Source organism: Amblyomma maculatum, chromosome 1 (assembly GCF_055883805.1).
Source record: "Amblyomma maculatum isolate TAMU_Amacu chromosome 1, ASM5588380v1, whole genome shotgun sequence".
NCBI lineage: Eukaryota > Metazoa > Arthropoda > Arachnida > Ixodida > Ixodidae > Amblyomma > Amblyomma maculatum.
The window spans coordinates 464,590,048-464,612,545 of record NC_139344.1 but is presented as its reverse complement, the minus strand read 5'-3'; the positions used below and the strand labels follow the sequence as shown (position 1 = coordinate 464,612,545).

The 22,498-nt window shown below is 42.7% G+C and overlaps 1 protein-coding gene across 1 annotated transcript in view; it reads right to left on the bottom strand.

Annotated features, from left to right (window-relative positions):
- Positions 1–2,614: 2,614 nt before the first annotated feature.
- Positions 2,615–22,498, bottom strand: part of LOC146209851 (neprilysin-1-like) — a 97,160-nt gene continuing 77,276 nt past the window's right edge. The window contains exons 6-8 of the mRNA XM_084581322.1: positions 21,348–21,446; positions 15,190–15,267; positions 2,615–2,731 (exon numbers count right to left, since the gene is read on the bottom strand). Coding sequence (XP_084437448.1) covers positions 2,615–2,731; positions 15,190–15,267; positions 21,348–21,446 — 294 coding nt within the window. The remainder of the gene's footprint in view (positions 2,732–15,189; positions 15,268–21,347; positions 21,447–22,498) is intronic.

Sequence of the window (22,498 nt, the reverse complement as noted above, 5' to 3'; positions counted from 1 at the left end):
TCCCGAGTATTTAAGCTCTAGGCCCCGCAGAGACGTTCGGACGGCTTATTTAAAGCGAGACATGGTAACTAGTTTCGGGTATTTTTCACATAATGTAGCGACTTCCGACTGTGTGCTATGTTTGTTTGAAATGAAGTGTGAGTTAATAGGTACGAAAATTATTTGTGCGATGATTTTGCGAGTAGTTGAGTACGTGAACGAAAATGCTAATCCCAAAAGGGAGCCGTATTCGGATCTATTGAAGTGGCATTTTTATGCGATTCCAACACCTCCTTTCCCTTACTGTGCGGTTTAGAAGTCTCTCGAGATATGTGAGAGACACTGCGCGTATTATTTCGTAAATATCTCATAACGTTTACTACAGCGCTCCGCTGAAATTTCACATTATCGAGTAACTGTCGATATTTTTTGCGCTATTATTACTTGCCCATACTTCAACAATATTTCATTAGTTATAATATTCTAAGAGTAATATTTTTCTACCATGAGGTGAAAGAGAATTCATGGTGTTCACAAATTCTTTTAATCGTACTTGCCAAGCATGCAGGAGCTGCAGGGTTCGATCACCTGCGCCGCCGGGTGTCCGGTAATAGTTACAAGCTATATCCTCGAAAGCTGCTCGGCATGACTTGGACAAACTACTTGGAATATGAGCCTCTGGCCTCGTCTCTTGTCAAAGTGCGTGAGTCTCAGATCTATATTTAAAAAAAACGTCCGAGCATCTCTTTGATAAAGATAGTGTAACTCGCAATTTGTGAGGAGTTGTGCAATCTTGCGGTAACAGTTGATCGTAACTGAAAATCAAGGCTTTGGGGCCACGAATAAAAACTATTTCGTTACTACCGCCTCATCGAGCCGCCTTCCGGCGTATATGCATATCACATTGCTCGTAGGAAGAGCAATAACAAGCTCTTCAGTTTCATGTTGTTTTTTGTTTCTCACATCGCTCTTAGAAGTGAGAACTGAAGCACTCACTCAAAGGGACGTAGACCCCCCTTTCTACAGAACTTCCGGTCTACCGTCGTTATATTTCTCACAATAATGGCAAGTCTAAAGACTATCCGTTTAGTAGGATTCGTGTACGCGACTAGAAACTTACGCATATAGTTGCCGAGGTACTGATACACAGGGTCCGCCTGCGGTTGTGACTCGATCCAGCTGCGGATATAAATGAGTATATAATAGCCTACACTTCCAAGTCGACGAGTACGTCGAGTAATATAGTATGAACTGGACACTAATTGGGCTGCGAGCAGTCGTTTTGTGGAGTGCAGTAAATAGTCAACTGTACAACTCAGTTGTGCTTGTGAGCAGTAGCAGCACTGCAGCAATGTGTATTTATTACACATCAAGTTTCTATCTAAAGACGGTGGACCGAGTTTGTTCACCATGTGACTGCATGTCCAAGACTCAATACTAATACGCACTTTCTTCCGTTTGAAAAATGGATATTGTTTTTGATGCGACGCGCTAGAACCAAGTTACAAAAAGCGTGACATTGTAACTTCCTCTGAGAAATATTGTTAACTTTAGAAGGTGGTTGGTGGTTTGTGGGCTTTAACGTCCCAAAGCGACTCAGGCTATGAGAGATGCCGTATTAGAGGGTTCCAGAAATTTCGACCATTTAGGTTTCTTTAACGTGCAGTTACATCGTACAGTACACGGGCACCTTGGTTTTCGCCTTCATTGAACAGTGGCCGACGTAGCCGGTATTCGATCCCGAATCCTTGGGCAAAATAGCCGAGCGCCCTAACCACTGCAACACAACGGCGGGGTCTTAGCGCAGTAACCTTAGCAGGTATTTGGCGTACAACGCACCTGGAAATTGACAGCTTCCTTGTTCATTACTCGCCCTCCCCCTCCACACACACAAATGAATGGTTCAAGGAAATGGGAACACCCTAATTTAATATATTTCCTTTGCGCTAAGGTAATATTCCGTTTGAAAGCTGACAAAACGTAGCTTGTCTCCTAGAGAACGAAGAGATGCAAAGAAATCATTTCGAAATCACCCTTATTCAAGTAAACACGACACGTAAAAATCAAGTTGTATCTACCTGAGCAAAATATATCTTTATATTTATATAAGGTATATATTGCAAGTTTGCAATGATATTTCAAAACATTTTTTAAAGAAATAAAAGCTCGTCTGACATTAAGCATTAACAGAGTGCATGGCCCGAGCACAAAGTCTGACCCAATCCAATATTGTGCTAAGAGTTCGTGCCGAGATGTCTCAAGGTTTTATTAACGCATATAAAGTATTTGATGTATATCCGCACTAACGTTTGGCTCGCGCCTCGACGGTTATATTGAATAACAAATCAGAAGTGCGCATTCAATATTTTTTTTATTCTACGTTCCATTTGCACGTAGTTGCCACTGTCGTTTTCGTGCTGATCAAGCAAGTCTTATCACATGGATCACATGGTCTGTTTGCCGAAGCACGAAAATATCGTCGTACAATGGATTGAATGCGGTAAGCTACACTCCATCTATGCATGGATGGGTACAGCATCGTGCAGCGCAGCAGGGTGCTGCTATTGCTGTTACAGCCTGTCAGTGCAAAAGTGGTGCCTCTGGCACTTTAGTGATAGGAAAAAAAAGCGTAACCTTACCCGAAGTCTGACCTGTAGCCGTGCCTTCGGAGACGTAGGAAATCGTTGAGCACGTACTCCTTCATGACGGCAATGGACGATTCAAAGAATTCTTCCCGCTTCAGGTCAGGTATCTGAAAAAAAAATTCGCATCTGCTTTGTAAGAGGTGTTCAGATATTAGCACTCGCGAAAACGTGACAGTAGACCCGAGTTTTTATAAAAATTAATTAGCACTGTCGGAAATATGACCATTGCAGCGTGAAAAATGCAACAGTTTAATCTTAAATTTGTGAACTCAAGACAACACTGAAATAGAGGTAATGTTTTTTCAGTCTGAATTCAAGTAGCGGCTTCAATTTATGAACTCAACAGAGAACGGCGCTTTTATATTCATATGTGAAGAAAGCCTCAATGAGAATATTTGCGTGTGTGCTTCAGAATGACCTCGACATTGCTTGGCACGAGTGGCCGGTCACACTAATAGCATCCTCGATCACCTGCACCGGTATGTCCTGATGCGCCACGTCTATCCTCGATTAACCGAACCTGCGCGCACCCGCTGTCGATGGATGGATGGATGGATTGAATCCGAGAGCGTTCCTTGTGGAATGCAGTCGTGGTACTTTCTACCATGCCAGCCTTTTTATTTTCTTACACTGATTGTCGTTATAAATCCGTTAACTGTCTCGTCATTTTAGTTACTAATATCCTATTTATACTTTTGATGTATACCCTTTCAAAGTTTTGTTATCTTTCTGCTTTACGGCCACTATTCTTTAATTGCTTTTTGCTCACTTGAACCGCAGATTCATTCTTCCGACAACTGGTGTCACTAAACTCTGTAGGGCCTCACAGATATATATAGAGAAAGACAGTCCACCTGAATTGAGATCAGGATAGATATTATCACATTTGAGTATAAGATGCTCAATTCATTCTACGGATTTCTGACAATGCACATGTGTCATCTGCTTTGTTAAATTTATCTTTGTAGCTGCGTGACATAAGGCACCCACATCTAGCTTCAAAAATTAGGGCACTGCCTCTTGAGGTATCAAAAAAGTTTTCTTTCTGATCTGTCTTTTTCAATTTCGATAGAGTTCTACACTCTGCTTGTTTTTCACTGAGTTTATCCAACTATTACCTTCGTGTAATTTATCCGGTATTTAAAGCTCTTTACCTCACTGTCCGTGTATCTAGCATAATTACTGGTTATTTGCCTAGTTCTGTACCCGCAATTTGAGCCAACGTTTCTTACTTGAAGTGCAAAACTAGTTACTGTAAAATTTTCTATAGCATTCCTCATATTATTTTACTCTGAGCATCCCTAATCGGAAAAAACTCCAGAAAATGTTCTGATGTTACGAAAGAATTTCTGTGCGGTTTTTGACGGGAAACCTGTTGTGACAACAGAACATTCTATAATAACATCAGAAAGGTATGTAGTTGCAACAGAAAAGTGCTACAAAACTACAAACAACAGAAATTTACTACAGATAAACTACAGAACTACAGAAAAGTACTACAGAACTGCAGAAAGATCTGATGGTTACGACAGAACTACATGATATTTGGTCGTATTTTTGACACAGTTCTGTAGTTTTTTTCGACTGGGTCGGGTGCTTCTAAAGATTGAAAACCCATATCTTCCTTCATCACCTCGTTCTTGGTTCCCACATGGGCGCCTAGTGCTAATCGTCTATCTCTAGGAGTTATTCAAATCTCTACTGCAACTGTTCCTTTAGGCACAAAACCGCGTTCCCTAAGTTAAGCTCTGGGTCAACTATTCCCGTCCACCCTCAGTACGTGTAACCTGTAATGCTCCCTCAATGCCCTATGCTTTATTACCTTGGCATTTTTCTCACCCATTCCCTTTAGCAGACTCTTCGTGCTTTACTATTATTGCCTGTCCTTCGTTCACCCATACCTCGATATATTTATAGTAAATCACTCTGGGTATTTCATGTCCTTGCATTTAAGCGCCTGATCGGTCTAATCGTTGGAAATGATATGACCCGACCTAACTGAATCCTAGTCTACCAAAGGGTGTCCATAACCAACACTATACTGAGCTGCTGTCATATAAAAAATCCCTGCACTCGAAAATAGATACTAAACAGGATAAAATAATGACCTCCCTAATAGAAGTAAAAACAGCGCAATTCACCCTCGAGCAAAACGTCGCCGACATACACAATAGGCTCTCAGCTGTTGAAGAAAACGTTCGAAGCTCTGAAGAGCAATGTAGTGCAGGCAACCGACTACAGTTAACCACATTAATTGACCGCGTAGACGACTTCGAGGATTATTCACGTCGAGAAAACATAATTTTTGATGGCATCCTAGATAGTGCCATCGAAACCTCGGCGGGATAAGATAAGAAAACATGCGAAATTTTAAACTCAATGAATTTAAATTTGGGTATAAGTGACCAGTGCACTCTTCGAGCTCATAAACTTGGTTAAATTAAAATACCCCCGAAAATATGAAGTCCAGTCATTGTTCGTTTTATTTCACGGAGGTTTTGCGACGCTATACTCGCCTCACGTAGCAAATGTTAAAATAAAGAAATAGCAGTAAATGAGGCAACAAGGGCTTTAAAAAACAAGCAGTACGCCTGCGGGAAAATATCGCCAACTCATATCCAGTGCTTTACAGCAAGTTGTAAATGAGCAACACGTGCTTTGTCTATTCGCAGCAACAGACAGTAGTTCTTGAACTTGAGACATTCAACTATTTAAGCACCACTCAGCCTATTATGGATACTAGCCCAAAGATATCGTCATCTTAACAGCGCACATGCTCATGGGTATCAATTGTCATGAATTGTCATTGCTATATTGAAACGTTAGAAGAATCCTGAATAAACGCGATGCCTTATTCTTGGTTTGTGACGATTCCTCAGCTGATGTTATATTTAGAGATACTTGGCTCCTTGCAAAAGTTGACAACGCAGAATTATTCAGCTGTGAAAGTAATTACACTGCTTACCGCTGAGACCGGGACATTTGGTACGGAGAAGGCGCATTGACTGGCGTGGCGAATACTATTTTTGTCTAATTTCCTCGAAAACAGCACTCCATTGGAAGTAATTTGTGTGAATATAGGTTACAATCATCACAATTTGGTGTCTTGTGCATGTTATTGGTCACCGAATTCTGCATCTACATTTATGAATATTTGCATGACGTCTAGAACAATTTAACTCGGAGGTTTCAGCAAACTTGAATGTTATTATCAGGCGTGTTTAATAATCCAAGAATAAACTGGACATCTTGCTGTCCATCCGTCACTAAGCAGACACCTGAATGCGAATCATTTATTAATTTATGCAGAGACTTCAACATTACGAAGCTGGTTGATTGACCTACCAGAATAGGTTCTACATCAGTTAATGTGCTAGATTTACTTCTTAACAACACGCCAGAGGTTATCAGTTCGGAAAGTTATTTTTCGGGTGGAAGAGATCATTGTTTTATGCTTTTCAATGTAAGAGGTCTCATTTGTCCTCGAATTTCTTATTCTGAAATAATAACAAATTACCGTAAGGCCGACTGAACAGTGAACTATAATCGCTTATTATATTTTCCTGGTGTCTTTGATCGCTCAGTTGAAGACAATTAGGTATTATTCAAGAATAAAGTTACATCCCTTATTGCCAGATACGTTCCATTGATACACTGATAAGACTCGTCGACAAAAAAGCGCCCTTTTTATCAGCAAGAGCTGTGAATAAACCTGATCTCTGGTAGGCTGATTGCGAAGCTTTAAATTCTTATCGTGTAGCAATCAGAGAGGCCAGGCATGCTTTGTCCCCCCCCCCCCTCCTCCGAGCCTCTTCCGTCACTTCTTTCAAGTAACCCAACGAAGTTGTAGGAAATCATCAAACCCTCAGTGAAAATTGTTATATCGCTGGTGAATTCTGAAGAATATCTCGTGCGTAATGAAGACTGCTGTTCTGTTTTGAAAATTTTTTTGTTTTTACAAATGATTTTTTCTGATTCAACTACTGCTGTGCCTGGTTTCTGCAACCGCGATTGTTTTTCCTATGTACCCAATTGTTATTGACTGTGTTGGGATAATGAACTTAGTTCATAAGTTAAAGCTCTCATCCTGTTCTGCAGTGACGAAATGTAATATTTCTGAAAAATACCGAATTGTATTTATTAATAATATTATTAGTGGATATTTTCCCGCAATACATTCAGTATTCTACATTGCCGCTCGACTGGAAAGTGGAGAAGATGGTTCCGCTATGCAAATAAGGCAAACCGTAATAATTACTGACCAATCTCCGTAACTAGCATTCCTTGTAAAAGTTTCGAACATATCTGCTGTAGCCTTGTCTCTTTCCTCGAGCACAACTCTTTATTTTGCTTGGCACAACACGGCTTTCGGAAATACTACGCTTGTGAACCTCAATTTCTTATTTTTCCGCATGATATAGCTTGAACCCTCCATTGTATTCTTCTTAATAACTGCATTTTTGTTGATTTCGCAAAAGCTTTTGATAAGGTTCTTAACAACCCATTATTACTAAAAATCAGTATGTTCAATATCGACCCTAAAAAACTAAAATGAAATAAATGCTTTCTAAAATACTGTTCTCGATATATAATAGCCAATTACTGTGCTTCACCATTCCCTTTAGTGAAATCTGGTGTCTCTCTATGCCTTGTAATACATATAAATGACATCCCTGGATGCGCTAATTCTGTTACTAAACTCTTTGCTGACGTATGCGTTCTTTATCGTACAATGACTACCCCTCTGACAGTCTTCTTCTACATGAGGTAAGATGAATTCCAAAGTCAGACTCCTTATGCAAAAGTAATGTATCGCGGGTAGAGAAAGATGTAATATTTGGCGAGATAAATGAGTAGGGCATTTGGACAAATTGTTTTTGATTCAGTTCAGTTCAGTTCAGTCGTTCAGTCATGTCCGACTCATCGTGACCCTTTGGGCCATATCACGCCACGCTTTCCGGTCTCCCATTATCTTCCTAACATCACATAACTTCATCTGCAGCACCTCGAGGATGCCATCCAACCATCGCGTGCGCTGCCTACCCTTCTCCGGTGACCCTCAACCTTTCCCAACCTCAAATCTTTCTCCAGCGACTCCTCTCTTCTCATCAGATGACCAAAGTAGCTGAGCTTTAGTTTATAATTTGACCCTCCAATGAGCAGTCAAGGTTTATGGTAGACAATATCGACTGATTTGATCTTCTGGCAATCTAAGGAGCTCTCAAGAGTCTCCACCAGCACCACAATTCGAATCCGTCAATTATTCGGCGGTCAGCCTTCTTCACAGTCCAAATCTCGCATCCATACATCACAACTGGAAAGACCATAGCACGAGTTAGACAGTTGGTTGGCAGTCTAATGTCTCTGCTCTTTACTAGGCGGTCAAGGCTAGCCATGGCTCTCTTTCCCAGAAGCAGTCGTCTCCTAATTTCATGACTGAAGTCTCTTTCCGGGGTAATCTTGGAACCCAAGAAGAGAAGATCTGTCACAGCTTCCACTTCTTGTCCGTTGATGCTCCAGGACTTGATAGGGCAAGACGCTATGATCTTTTCTTTTTAATGTTCAGTTTAAGCCCAAACTTCTCTCTTCTTGTACGCGCATCAGACGTCTCTTGAGTTCCACTTCACTTTCTGTCATTAAAGTGGTATTATCCGCATATCTATGGTTGTTGATACGTTTTTCAGCAATCTTCACTCCAGCTGAAGACTTGCCCAGACCGGCCAGTTTGCTTTCTTGCATTTCTTTTACTTTGGAACTACCTTAGTAGCAACTTCTTGTATTATATCACGAACATCAGTCCACACCTCTTCAGGCTCTCTCTCGTCTAGATCTAATTTTTGAAATTGATTCCTAACTTCCATAGCAAATTCTGATGGAATTTCATCCAGATCATACCTGAAAGGCCTTCTAGTTTTCTGTGTTTTTCTCAATCGAAGCTTAAATTTGGCAACAAGAAGCTGATGATCGGTGCCACAATCGGCTCCAGGCATTGTCTTACTGCTTGTATAGAGCTTCCCAATCTCTGCTGGCAAAGAATATAATCAATCTGATTCCTGTACAGACCACCCGGCACAGGCGCCTCTTCTGCTGTTGAAAATGAGTATTCGCTATTGTCAGGTTGTTTTCTTGACAAAACTCTACTAGCCTCTGCCCAGCTTCATTTGGCTCACCAAGACCGGAATTGCCTGTAATTCCAGATATTTCTTCACTCCCCACCTTACCATTCCAGTCTTCTATGAGAAAAAGGACGTCTGATAATGGAGAGCGGTCTAAAAGGCATTGCAGGTCAGCATAAAATCTCTCAACGTCAGCTTCTTCAGCAGTAGTGGTTGGTGCATAGACTTGGATAACTGTTATGATGAAAGGATGACCTTGGATCCGAAGTGAAATTATTCGATCGTTTTTGGGGTGGCACCCTAGCACTGTTTTGCCCATTCTTCTGTTTACTATGAGAGCGACCCCATTCCTTCTCCTGGATTCGTGCCCACAATAAAGACAATGATTGCCGGAATTAAATTCTCTCATTCTAGTCCACTTGGGCTCGCTGATACCAAAGAAGTCAACGTTTAATCTGTCCATTTCTCGCTTGACGACATCCAGTTTACCTTGCGTTATCTTACATTGCATGTTGCATTGTGATATATCTCCTTGCAACATCGGACTTTCGGTCGCTTCCCCACACACCCACAACTAAGCGTCCTTTTGGCTTTAGCCCAACCGCTTCATTCGTCATGGAGCTACTAGGAATCGCCCTTTGTTCATCCCTAGTAATATGTGGGACTCCTTCCAACCTGAGGGGCTCATCTTCCGGCGCCATACCAATAATGCTATTGTGACTGGTCATTGGGTTTTCTTGGCAGGAAATACTGGAGTGGGTTGCTATTACATTCTCCAGTGATTCCCATTATGTCAGAACTCTCTGCCGTTACCTGTCTATCTTGGGTGGCCCTACACAGCAGAGCTCACGACTTCATCGAGTTTTGCAAGCCCCTCCGCCACGACAAGGCAGTGATCCATGAAGGGGTGTTTTTGATTAGAAATTAATAAATGAATGGGGAGAATGCTACTCAGCGACCAAAAGCTGAGGAAGCGGTTCCGGGGAGACCCCTCGTATCTCCCCCGTGAAGTAGCCGAAGAGATAGGTTATAGGGAAGGGGAAGTAGGCGGGGAATGTGGGCAGCGTAGGATTTTGTCTGACCTTTTGAGTTAAGCTTCCTTTCAGGCCTCCGTACAGTACGAAAACTCGCTCTTAGCCGAATGTGCTGCACTCGGCCTCAAGATCATTCCTCCAACACAAGACGTTTTCCGGGTTTCCGGCGTCTGAGACAGGTTCCCTTCAGAAGCCGCTTGAAGTTACCTGTCATCCAAGCCCGATTCCCCTATCCCGACTCTTTGAGGTACGAAATAGGTGGATTTCGCTTGTGTTCAACCCTACTTCAAGGTACGAGGCAAGTGGTAAGATTTTTGTCTCTGGCGCACACTGATGAATACTCTTCCCCGATGTTCGCTCGAAACTGCAAGTAGGGTGGTAAAGCATACAGGACAGACAATCCTGAAGTCCCATCCGCAGCTACACGCTTATGTCCGCTCTCGTGCTGTAGGGCCTTGCATCCTAAAGAGGATGCTTCCCGCGTGAGCGCTTGACGAATTGTTCGCCGGGCTAGTAAACGTTTACGATGTCATTTTTCCTCTATTCCTGCACCCCTACTTGTACCGATCGCTTTCAGAGCGTTACTAAGTGCTTTATAACTGTTCGGTGCTCCTACTTCCTCTCTTCACTCTTTCGGAGTGTGTGCTCAGCCTCGTAAGACTTTCCGTTCTAGGCCGTCCACTTCCAGCCCAAATGTCAGAATAAAAAATAAATAATAGCATGTTATTTCATATAAGTACCCGAGTGTCCACATATCCTGTAATTTTTCTCTAAATAATTCACACTAACTACATCATAAGCAATGCAAACCGAACTATTGGCTACCTAGGACGGAATTGTTCTTAATCTCTGTTGTATCTCAAACAAATAAAAATTGTAGAAGGCACTTTGGTCCACTAAACTGCGATGAGGCAAAGACCATTATTGCGCGGTGGATCGTAGCCCTCCACTACGGCACCTCTATCTCTCTCTCTCTCTCTTCTTTCAATCCCACCTGCCTCCCTTTCTTTACGGATTAGCCGTCATTGCACTCGCTACCGTTTCGGTAGTAGACAACCGCTGTCGTTGCGACGCGCGTATTTCTCCTCCTTTCTTCTTTATCTTTTCTTCTGTCCGCACGGGGCAGTGCACGTGGCTCAGCTACAGATCCAGTAGCAGACCAGGTGGTGAAGGGTGGCCGTTCCTGGCCCTAAGGGGCTGGGACGGTAGGTCAACGCCGCTTGTGGAGGGGGCTAGCTAGCCACTGATCTTTATCTGTTGTAAGCCGTCATTGCACCCGTCACTGCTTCGATGGTGGCGGACGACGGTTGTTGTCGTGGCGCGCGTCTTTCTCTCCCTCTTCTTTTTTTTCCTGTCTATTTTCTCCTCTGTCCGCAGGAGGCAATGGTGGTGGCTGAGCTACAGAGACAGTAGCCAGCCCGTACATTTTCATTTCTTTCTTCCTACAGCCACAACTTTTTTTTTTCCTTTTCTCCTTCTTCCTTAAGTCCAACATCAATTTTTTTTACGGCATGGTACATGTGTCCGCGGAGAATTGCGACGGATAATGCGCCTTTTCTATCCAGTAAATCAATTTCAAACGCCGCTGATGCCAGCTGTACTAACGCTTCGTAGACATCTGTGTCTGCTTCTGTGTTCTGTGTGGTGCGGCGTTCGAGGAAGCGGCAAATGAAAGGCGCCACTCGGACGCCTGAATCGGACGCCCGGCGGGGTCAGCTTCGTCTATGCATGAATCGCCTGGTGGCGTCGTGGCCAGTCATGACGGTACATCGCGCGCCTCTTGTTGGACACGACCAGCATTTCATTGAGTGCGTCAAAGCTCACCCGCGTTCTATAATTCGTTTAGAGGAAAGGGAAGTCGCACTCGCGGAATCCCGCTATCCTATTCACGGTAGACAAGGGGAATTATGAAGAGCGTTTCACGATCCGGGGCGTGGCGCAGGGAAGGGTACCAGAGTGCAGCGTTCAGAAAAACAATTTGACGGTAGGTTTAACTGGCATCTTCCTAACTCTCTTTAGGGCATCCTGTTCTGGGCCTCCACAATATATGGATTGCTATAGGGGTACTGGTACAAACTGGTTGAGCAAGTCCTTATAAAATTTTTTTCCTGGATGCAGTACGAAGATACTCAACCGAAATATGGGCACGCAAAATTTGTAAGGCAAAAACAACTCTTAAAACCCCGTGACAGCGCGATTTCTGACCGGATATCTAGACACAAAAAAGTCTAGTATCATGTTACCTAAGCGCATCTGCATGATTGTGCGTAAAAAAGGGTCTGTTTGATCGCACAAAAAATGAAATCGTGATACAACTTGTCTCAGAAACAAGACCAAGGAGGCCACCTCTTTTCATGGGAAGAAACAAATTAGTGCGGCTAGTTCGCTCCTGATTTGAGCTCTAAATAAAACCTGCAAATACGCTATGCAGTTTCTGCACATTCAAATGGGAGATGCATAAAAATTGCAGCAAATACCAAATTTTGGTAATCAAAAGCAAATTACAAACACTCGCACTTGTGAACACTGAGAGGTCGCGCCCTTTCCACCTACCCGCTTTTTGTTTAATCTTTTGCATTGTGTCATCCCACAACTCTCTGCTGCTCTTATAATGCTCTAATGATGCACCCAAGTACTTCGCTGGAACAGTCGTCCACCGCATATTAGAAAATATTGCCAGTGTATTATCCCATTTACCGTGTCAACAACCAATGCTTTTCCCCCATTGATTTCGCACCCTGTTTTTTTGCAGTAGGTAAACGCAACTCGAACGACTTCTTTAACGCTTGCCCTATCTGCGCGAAAAACTGCGATATCATCCGCGTAAGCCAGTACCTGCGTATAGACTGGAGAGTGAAGCCGTAGACACGTTAATTGTGTATCGCTGATAACAGAAACGGCTCAAGATAAATAGCAAAAAGCAGAGTTGAGAGCGGACAACCTCGCCGTACTGAGGAACAGACAGGCACACATTCTGAGAACTGCTTATTCACAATGATACGTGCGACACAGTTTTCATAAGCCATCCGCGCACCTTGTGATGTCACCAAGCCAACATTTACATGTTCTAGTATGGCTTAATGATAAAGATATATTTGTATCTTGGACCCTCATCTGCACAATTTGTGAAAACCTTGAGACCATCGATCACATTTTTATAGACTGCTGGGATCCCTTTTATCGCTGGATATATTACAAAGAACTTAAAAAAAAGAACATACCCATTAATTCTTAAGGCTTCCGATTTCTATCCGTACAAAGTGACTACGTATCATACGACATGATTTTGGTGCTGGCCTCCACAGCTTTTGGAAAACACGGATGGCATTTACGCACGCCGAAGAATATGTATGATCGCTCAGGGAAACCTTCATTGAAAGTATCGCAATTCTCATACATGTTTTCCGCAGTCAGCCTGAGCAGCCTCAGTGGATGGATTTGATTGACTGATTGATCAAAATGAAAATTTTTAATACCCCTCTTAAGCCAATGGTAGGCTAGTGAATTTTTATACCTGCATGTACTTTATTGACCGGTAATAAAGAAAACAAAAACGGTTCGTGGTGCACTTGGTAAAGCACTGGGCTAGAGATCCAAGGGATGGAAGATCGATTCCCGGTGGAGACAAAGTTTATTATTTTTCTTAAACTCTCGCTCTTGAAAGCGTTACACCTCTGCTGAGAACCTTCTTTAGACAATGATGAGGCATTATAGGCTTTCGCAATAAATTGCCTCAGTCTCTTGTACTTCCTAGATTGGAATAAGCATCAGCAATTTGGGACCCATTCCAAGACTCTTATCGACGTCATTGAGGCTCTTCAGAATAGATTTTCTTGCTTTATAGCTTTCAATTACTCTCGTACAGCCAGTGTTTCACTTCTGAAGTCCAACTTTAATTTAACCGATTTGAAAGTTAGAAGGAAAATTTCCCGCATCTCTTTTACATAAAGTTTTCTTTCATAATTCTTTTTTGAAACGGAAACTTACAGCCATTCCTAAGTACACATCCTCCATAGATCCCCGTTATGAAGTTTTCGTTCCTTCTTGTGGAACAATTGTCCTTTTTGATTCTTTTCTGTCCAAAGCGAGTGCACAGTGGAACCGCCTTCCCTCCTCCATCACATTAATCGAACACGCACTGTCATTTAAGTCTGCCATTTGTAGCCATTTATATGTGGGTTTGTAGCGTTTTTTTGTTTTGTTTTCTCTTTTTTTTTTTGTTCCGGAGCATGGTACGCATTTCACTGTTTGACTTGCGTTCTTTTATTACATTTGTCAGTCTTGTGCGTCGTTTAAATCTGTGTTAATTATATTTCAAACCCCCATTTGTAATGACCGCAGGCCCTGAAGGTAATGTAATAAATAATAAACAAATACCGTTACATTTCAAGCCGAGGACTCCCCTTCGGCTCCACAATCTTACTCTTTTTGCCAATCTTCTTGGCTCTCTGGTAACAATACGAAATCGTCCGCATACAAAACTGGCGAGCCGCTGCTCTGCGGCATTTAGACGGCAGACTATTTTCTTGTAGCCTGCTTTCCATATTTGTCATATAAAGCATGAACTAGACGTTCTGAAGGATGGTTAGTACAAAGGAAATTACAGTGAATAATCCAAGCTCCCGAAAAAAAGCACTAAACCAAGAAAAAAATACCCTAATATTGCAGACAAAAATAGCTAATCAAGAAATGAAACCTTGTATAATTGAATAAGTAGACTTCGAATTTTGGCAGAAAATGCCTGCACGTCGTCGTTAAAGCAGCAACATGCCCGCGAACGCTGCCTCAAACATCCGTGATGACGAAAGAAGCCCCCATTTCGATGTTGTCAATCAAGTCATGACATGCTTTCTTTAGCATTGCCTCGAGAGGATGCGGCAGCACACTGCTCGGGGAGCTCGCTAATATGCCCCGTAATGTTATCGATAGATGCTAAAGTGTGTTGTGTGAACGAGTTCCCATGCACTGTAGGCCTTGCTTTTATTGGGACACGCTTGGTGCTTCCATTAGAGATGCCTTAACATGTCATCTGATAAATTTGCGTTGCCTCTTCTGGATCATATGAACAACTCATTCGCGTTTAAGAATAATTCATTGTCTTGTTCTTGGTTTTCTTAAACTAGTAGTAGTACGCAACATCATACGCAACATGCAGTTGAGCCGACAATCATTCTGATAAACGAATTTATTTCGCACTTAGATTCAACTCATCACTTTGAGGTGGGTAATTCTAAAAATAATTATAGCTGTCTTGTTGAGCGATGCAGGTACTTAGAAATCTGATCACGTAACTTCGTCAGGAGTGTAGGAATAAAAAAAAAAAACTAGCCCAGTTCGGAGATGAAAACTTGTCAACAAAATGTGCAAGAGGCGAGTGATCAGTCCATATGATTTGAATGAAACCGATGTGCTTACCCTGGCGTAGTACTCGTCCACTTCGCTCTCGGTCTTCACCCAAAATGGAGCTCCTGGATTCACTTTTACGTCTCTCAGCTGAAAATGACGAATTCATGTATTTAGATATCAACTATAACAACATAGTTTTAAACGGAAAATATGAATGAAAAACGTGTCTAATTGGGCATCAAATCGCCGATTAAGTTTGACAGCATACAAGTATTTTTTCTTTATTCCCTCCAAAGACAGATAATACAATATAACAAACGCATTTCAATATATAACAAAACTGTTCAGCTATAAACAACGCATTGAATACAATGCAATTTACTACACATGTATTTATAAAACTGCAATGCTCTAGCTAGCAGTAAATATTCTCATCTCTTCATTTTCTTGTTTTACAAACAGGATCGCAGTTCCTTTCGCTGCAGTTTTATCGATAATTACGCCCGCTGATGGTCGCAACGATCTCCACAAAGTTTTCATATACAGATCGGATTCCGAGGTTGCAATGGCCGAAGCCATTGCACTATGCAGCACTTTATGCTATCACGTATAGAGTCATGGTCTACACACTTATATACTACAGTTGTGCACATTCCACTTAGACATAGCCAAAATATCATCTATGGCTGTGTACGTATTTCTTCCGAAGCAACAGGCTTGTAAGGCATATCATTTGACTCTTCTTGACTGAGAAATGAAATCAGAACTGTTTTCAAAGTTATTCTTCCAAAGCTTTGAACAATCGTAACCTTCAACCGCCAAAGGTTGGACTTGTGCATCTGATCTTCAGACGCGGTCAGTTGAGCTTGAAAACAGTGGGTCCTGCTCCTTTGCTGTGTGCCCGGTGTAGTAGTATGATACGAATTTCATATGTCAGTTCAAGTATGAGCGTGAATGGCGAGACCAGTGCATGTGTGTCGATTTGTCGAAATGGCATCCCTGGAAGTCGCAACGCCTATCTCTTTTTTACATTCTGTCATGGAACTATGCGAGCTGCCCCCTGACGTCGAGGGTGCTAGTGTGCTCAAATACTCCACGTGACCAGTGCTCCTGCCAAATCTCAGCCTATATTTCTCGTCCACTTTCACTTCATAGCTGTCTGTCCTTAAAACAGTTTGCTTCCGCAACTTTGGCAGGCATCGTTTGGCATGACGTGACCGAGGCTTTTAATCCGCGGCGGTGCACTCAATTTTGCCATAGAAGACAGCACAAGGACCTTCTGGGCGTCGACGTACTACAAATTAGGTAAAGCACCTGTATCCGAATGATGCTTGTGGCCACATACTTCAGGTTCTACAGATACATTGACCGACATCGACGAAAGGACCGCACACCTTCAAGTCCGTATGAAATTCCAGCGCCAGCTCCTCGCTACCACACCATCTGTCCGTTGTCGGCTATACGACTGAGCGTCACCAGAGAAAAATTGCTCCGCAGGCTAATCCAGCTGCTCGTAAGTAATCCGAAATAGTCCACCAACTGAAAGCCAAAAGCATTCTGCTATCAAACGGAAGTAGTGGAGCAACCTGAGAAGGACACCTCTGGGAAGAACTAAATGTCCTGCGTCTGCTATGGTCATTCTAATCCGACACACTTTCTCATTATATTGCATTATCTTGCATTCCCCTGGAACAAAATTGCGTGCTCCTATAGGAAATTAGCTCAATCCATTTTATTATCCACACTCAGAGAATGCCATTTAAGCGTGTTGTCAACGCAGCCACGTCAACACTAACTTCCGTTCGCTCACTGACCCACTGTGCTCTTTTCCTGCGTGTGAATGCTCCACCTATTTCCTAGCCTATGTAGCTCATTCATGTATTTATATTTATTGCATACTGCCTGCTTAAGTGCAAAGTAGGAATGGATATTAAAGCACAAAATAACCTACAGCAATACAATGTAGAGTCTTTGTGAAAAGTGCAGAGCCTACTTTGTGCAGCTTGTAATGCATTTCCAGTGTTCCGAATGTCCTGATGTTGAAATAGTTTTCTCCTCTCCTCTCCAATTAAAAGTACTATGGCTAAATCAGAGCCACTACACCTATCAGACGCACACCCCTTAGGCTCTCCACATCTGACAAGGCTGTACAATTAGTCCAGCGCAGAAGCGCTTGAAAAAAAAAACATATACAACTCACACAAACAATAACTAAAATATGAATATGCTAAAATGAAACACTGCTGTGTGTTAAGGACCGCATTCCGGAAAGATGACGCTGTCGAGCCTTCAACCACAAAGCCAGGTAGATCTTTCCAGGTAAGCATTGTTAACACATTAATTTATTTTGCATAAAACTTCGCTTATTCTTTTTGGATGGAAAAGAGGTTTGTCACTGCGCGACAAAATGAAAATGAGCATTCTTCATCCCAAGTTAGTTCGGGGTCATAAAGTCGAAGTGTTTTATTGTTGCCTGATAGACATCTTACCTGCAAGGTATCACAACTGACAATCTGGGAAATGCTGAGGAGGCAGTTTTCTTACTATACCAATTTTAAATACACCTGGAACACTTACACTTGACAATCTCAAGTTTGGTATCATTTGTCTCTGGGAGTGGGTCCCATACAGCACCGCCGTACGCTATAATGTGTCTAATGAAAGATTTGTAGGCAAGTAGTATGAGTTTCTGATGCGCGTACAAGAAGAGAGTGAGAAGTTTCGGCTTAAACTGAACGTCAAAAAGACAAAGATCATGGCGTCTCTCCCTATCAAGTCCTGGAGCATCAAGGGACAAGAAGTGGAAGCTGTGACAAATTTTCTCTTCTTGGGCTCCAAGATTACCCCGGAAGGAGACTGCAGCTATGAAATCAGGAGACGCCTGCTTCTGGGAAAGAGAGCCAAGGCTAGCCTTGACCGTCTAGTAAAGAGCTGATACTTTACACTGCCAACCAAAGTTCGCATAACTCCCGCTATTGGAAGGTCTAGTTGTGATGTACGGATGCGAGAGTTGGACTGTGAAGAAGGCTGACCGTCGAAGAATTGACGCGTTTGAATTGTGGTGCTGGCGGAGAATCTTGAGAGTTCCTTGGACTGTCAGACGATCCAATCAGTCGATATTGTCGACCATAAACCCTGACTGCTCATTGGAGGGTCAAATTCTAAAGTTAGTGTTTAGCTACTTTGGTCATCTACTGAGAAGAGAGGAGTCGCTGGAGAAAGATTTGATGTTGGGGAAGGTTGAGGGTCACCAGAGAAGGGGTAGGCAGCGAACGCGATGGTTAGATGGCATCCTCGAGGCGCTCCAGATGAAGTTGAGAGACCGGAAAGAGTGGCTTGATAGGGTCCATAGGGTCACGAAGAGTCTGACACGACTGAACTGAAGCATGAGTTTGGTTGAGTATCCGCAAAACTTCCTCCGCAAATATTTAAGTTGCGTCCTTGTTTTGTTTAGAGTGTACACGATGTGGTTACTTTATTTCAAGTCAGGTGTAATTACCGCTCATATGTATTTGGGATTAGCAACCTAGGCTAGAAGGGCGTCATCGATGGAGTAGCTGAACTTCAAATGATGAAGTTTACTTTTTTATTCTAATTCATACACATTTACCAATTATAACTACAAAGCCATGTAGAACTCAAGGTCTAAATTTTACGCAGTTTCATATTTAGTTGCTTCTGATCATCTTGGCCGAAAATCTCATGACAAAGAATACAATAACCGCGGAACAGAAACATGCTTATTTTAACATATATATAGCACAAGTGTTGTTTACAAAGAGTAAGGAAAGTAGTGGTTAAAGGACGAAGTCTTGTGGAACACCTGATTGTACAGAGGTGGTGTCCGAGCTGATTTCATCAATAGACACTGTTTGACTCCTTAATGTAGGTACACGGCTAGCAATGCGAGCAGTGAATCAAGAGGCGCTTTTGGCGTAACATGTATGGTCAGATTTAACGAAAACATTCCGGAAAAAGGTCCCTTGGCGCCGGCATGCAGTGGCCACCAGAACACCGTCGAAACCTGCTACATTTTTTCGAGACCGATGCCCTGTTGCATTCGAAGTTTGAAAGTGCCTTTCTTTATGCTAACCTGAGCGTGTACATCAATTTATTAATGCGAAAGAACTGCAGAGGATGAAGGAAACGGGAGATGGTGCTTTCTAGAACTCTCTACATGGGGAACAAGAGATGAGCGCAGGAAGGACATGAAGGTGCAAGAAGGCTTCCAGACAATATGGTCCGCGCTTCGAAAGCGCAAAACGAAACCCAAGGCGAAGCTGCAGACGGCCCGCAGCTCCTACCCTGTGAAGGCCAGTGACCGCCTGAACGAGCCGAAAATAGATAGCCCTCTCCCACTTTCCTCCTTTCATGCATTCGTCTCCTCTGCAGTGCTGTCTCACTCTTGTTAATAAACCTTTAGTCTCGTAACACAACCCATCATGTGTGCGTCGTTCTTCGAGGCTCCTGCGTGCGCGGCACTGCCGCCCGAAACAGCTACGCGCTCTGCAATGGAATCATAATGAGGTCATGTTAGCTTCGTTCCATGGAGCTTGCTATATCGTGAGACTCATGATATAGCGGCCTCACAAAGAACTAGTAAACATAACTCAACAGGGCCACAGGCCGCTATTGCGAGATACCCTGAAGACGGAGCTCATATGAGCACCTATATATGTAAGCAATGCTGTTGGGCTAGTTGGTTCAAATCCATAGTTCGGAACACAGCGCAGAATAAGATGCTACATAAGACAACGAAGGTAGACAGGACGGAGCGCTCCGTCCTGTCTACCTTCGCTCTCTTGTGTTGCGTCCTATTATGCGTTGTGTTCCCAAGTATGCACTCCTAATTTTCGTTTTCATGGATTTCCGCGCAGTAATAAGCTTGTGTTCACGCTTTTACGCGATAGCTAGCGTATATAACCCGTTGGTTAGAAGAGGCTTCGTCATCGTCGTCGTACCCCAGAGCTGCACAAACCTCTACAGCGAAATATGCACCGGCATGCCACGGCCATCGGAACTGGTCGGGACCTGACACGTCATTTCAAAGCAGATGGTGCTTCTGTATTTATATGTTTGAAAGCGGATTCCTAACAGAACATCACACCTCTACGTCGATTTCTCAATGCGGAAGAACCCGAGTGGGCCACAGGCCGCTGTCTGGTCATAATCTGAATTCTCCAATTTTATCTCCAGCCTTCAAACTTCTGGGTCCTAGGTGAGATATTGCATATTACAAGTTTCAGCGATTGCGATTATCTGCAGGTCACTCTACTGGAACGTCGCCGCCATAAGGACGTTAGTGGGGCTAGGTGGTTTATGGCTAGTTGCCAAAAAAACAGCTCGAAAAGGCGTGTACGAAAGACATACACACACACAGTCTGAAAAAAAATTCCGATTGCTTGACGGTCGTGATGTCATAACCGCATATTCTAGATCAGCAATTTCAAATATCAAGATTCAAATAAAGTTAAATTTAAACAATTTAAATCAAAGGTTAAAATTAAAACAGCCGAATGAAAAGGCGGTCTTAAATGCGCTATCATGTCTTCTCTCAAGGCAGAAACTAACGTGTTTCGTATTTTCGGTGTACGACAGACTTGAAGGCTTCACTTTTCGGATATTCGTAACTTCGGAATATGTGAAAATGTATTCCACTACCTCTCATTGAAGTGGCTGCAAAGGTCATTGATAAACGTGTCCAACATGCTCAAGTAACGCTTTGAGCATTACTTCGAATTATAACTCTTTTGAACAAAGCCAGTGGTTTGTTATTAATTTTTAAAACTTTCGTTTTTCTTCTTAATTTGCTGGTAGATTGACCAGCGAATTATGTCATAACAATGGTGAGTGAAAGGCTACTACAGGCTGTCATTAGCTTCAGCCGCGACGTCACAGACACCTTGCGATAGCTGCGAAAATAGTCTGCTAGGGTTCCCACTGAGCTTGGCGATCGCGGTTTGCGCCATTAAACGAGAAAGTCTGTTTACTGATGGTGCACGTCGGAGCCTCGGTGAGAAAAGCGCACCGGCTAACCCACTTCAACGTCGTACACTAATTATTTTAGATCACGTTTTAGGCGAAACACATGCTAACAAAATGGTTACTCGTATCATAGAAAATTTATTCCAGTTTACTAAGCGTCTTGAAACCTGATATGTTAGTCAAGTGACTAAATTGAACTCATTTTATAAAAACGTAAGTACAAACGCCAGTTTTCCACTTGCCTTGAACACAGCGAGCTTCTTGTTGCTTTCGGTCATCCAGCTGGTGAGATCAAGCCAGACTGCGAACGCGTCCTTCACTTCGTCAGCTATGTGTTGAACCTGGCGCAAAGGACGGGGGTGAAACAAAAAACAATATGTCAGAAAAAAAACGAATGTTCTTAATAAATTACATAACTAATACCTGGTATACCAACATAAAACTAATACACAAAAAATATTTATTATACCTTGTTTGTTCACATTTGGTTCGCGAAAATTACGTCCATAATCCACGTTATTATATTAAACCGAAATACTTTAATCGCTCATGACTCGCCAGCGTGTCCGTGATTTAGCAGCCAGCGTCCACGATAAGTGTCCCATTTCTTCGCGGGAATCCGCGGGATATCCCGGCATTCTACTTGCCCATCTTCCTGATGACGTCATCAGAAAACTAAAAATTTTGACTCAACTGAGAATCCAACATCCGATCCTCGGATCCTTGACCAACTGCGCCACGCCCGGGATTTGGTTTATTTATTACCGGCTTAGGCATGGGACAGGTAAAAAATTCATGGCAATACACGTCAGCAACACATTTATTGACGTGAAGTTTTTAACTGCACCAGTTTATCGAGCACTCCAATCCATCTTGGTTGGTACTGAGGTAGTCAATGTGCTTCTTTGAATCGTATAGCACTTTCAATTAACTGCTCACGTATTGATCGCACTTCGATATCTGCGTTGTTGTACTGCATCCTAGTTTTCCACAAACTGTGGACGCCCAGGAGCATAATAGAATCAAAAGGATTGTCATATGTTTGTCCAGGTAAGGACTTGATTCGATAAGTGTATAACAGAAACTTCCTTTAGGCCGTTTGAAGGATACCCTAGCCAAAAAATAGCCTTCCAGCATTCCAAAAACTCGTGTTCTATTATTTCCCATTTTTTACAGATAAAACAGGAGGTATACAAAGGGACAAAAAGGCCTTTGTCATGCATCCATATTTTGACTATTAATATATTCGTGTGAAGTCTGAAAAAAAAGAAGGTTTTTACTGAAGGTAAGATTGACATTCATTTAACTCGTTTGAGGACGTCTCCTCCTGGGCTTCCGCTGTGCGGCAAATGGTGCATCGGAACTAGAAGCATTATGTCCAATAATGCTGTGT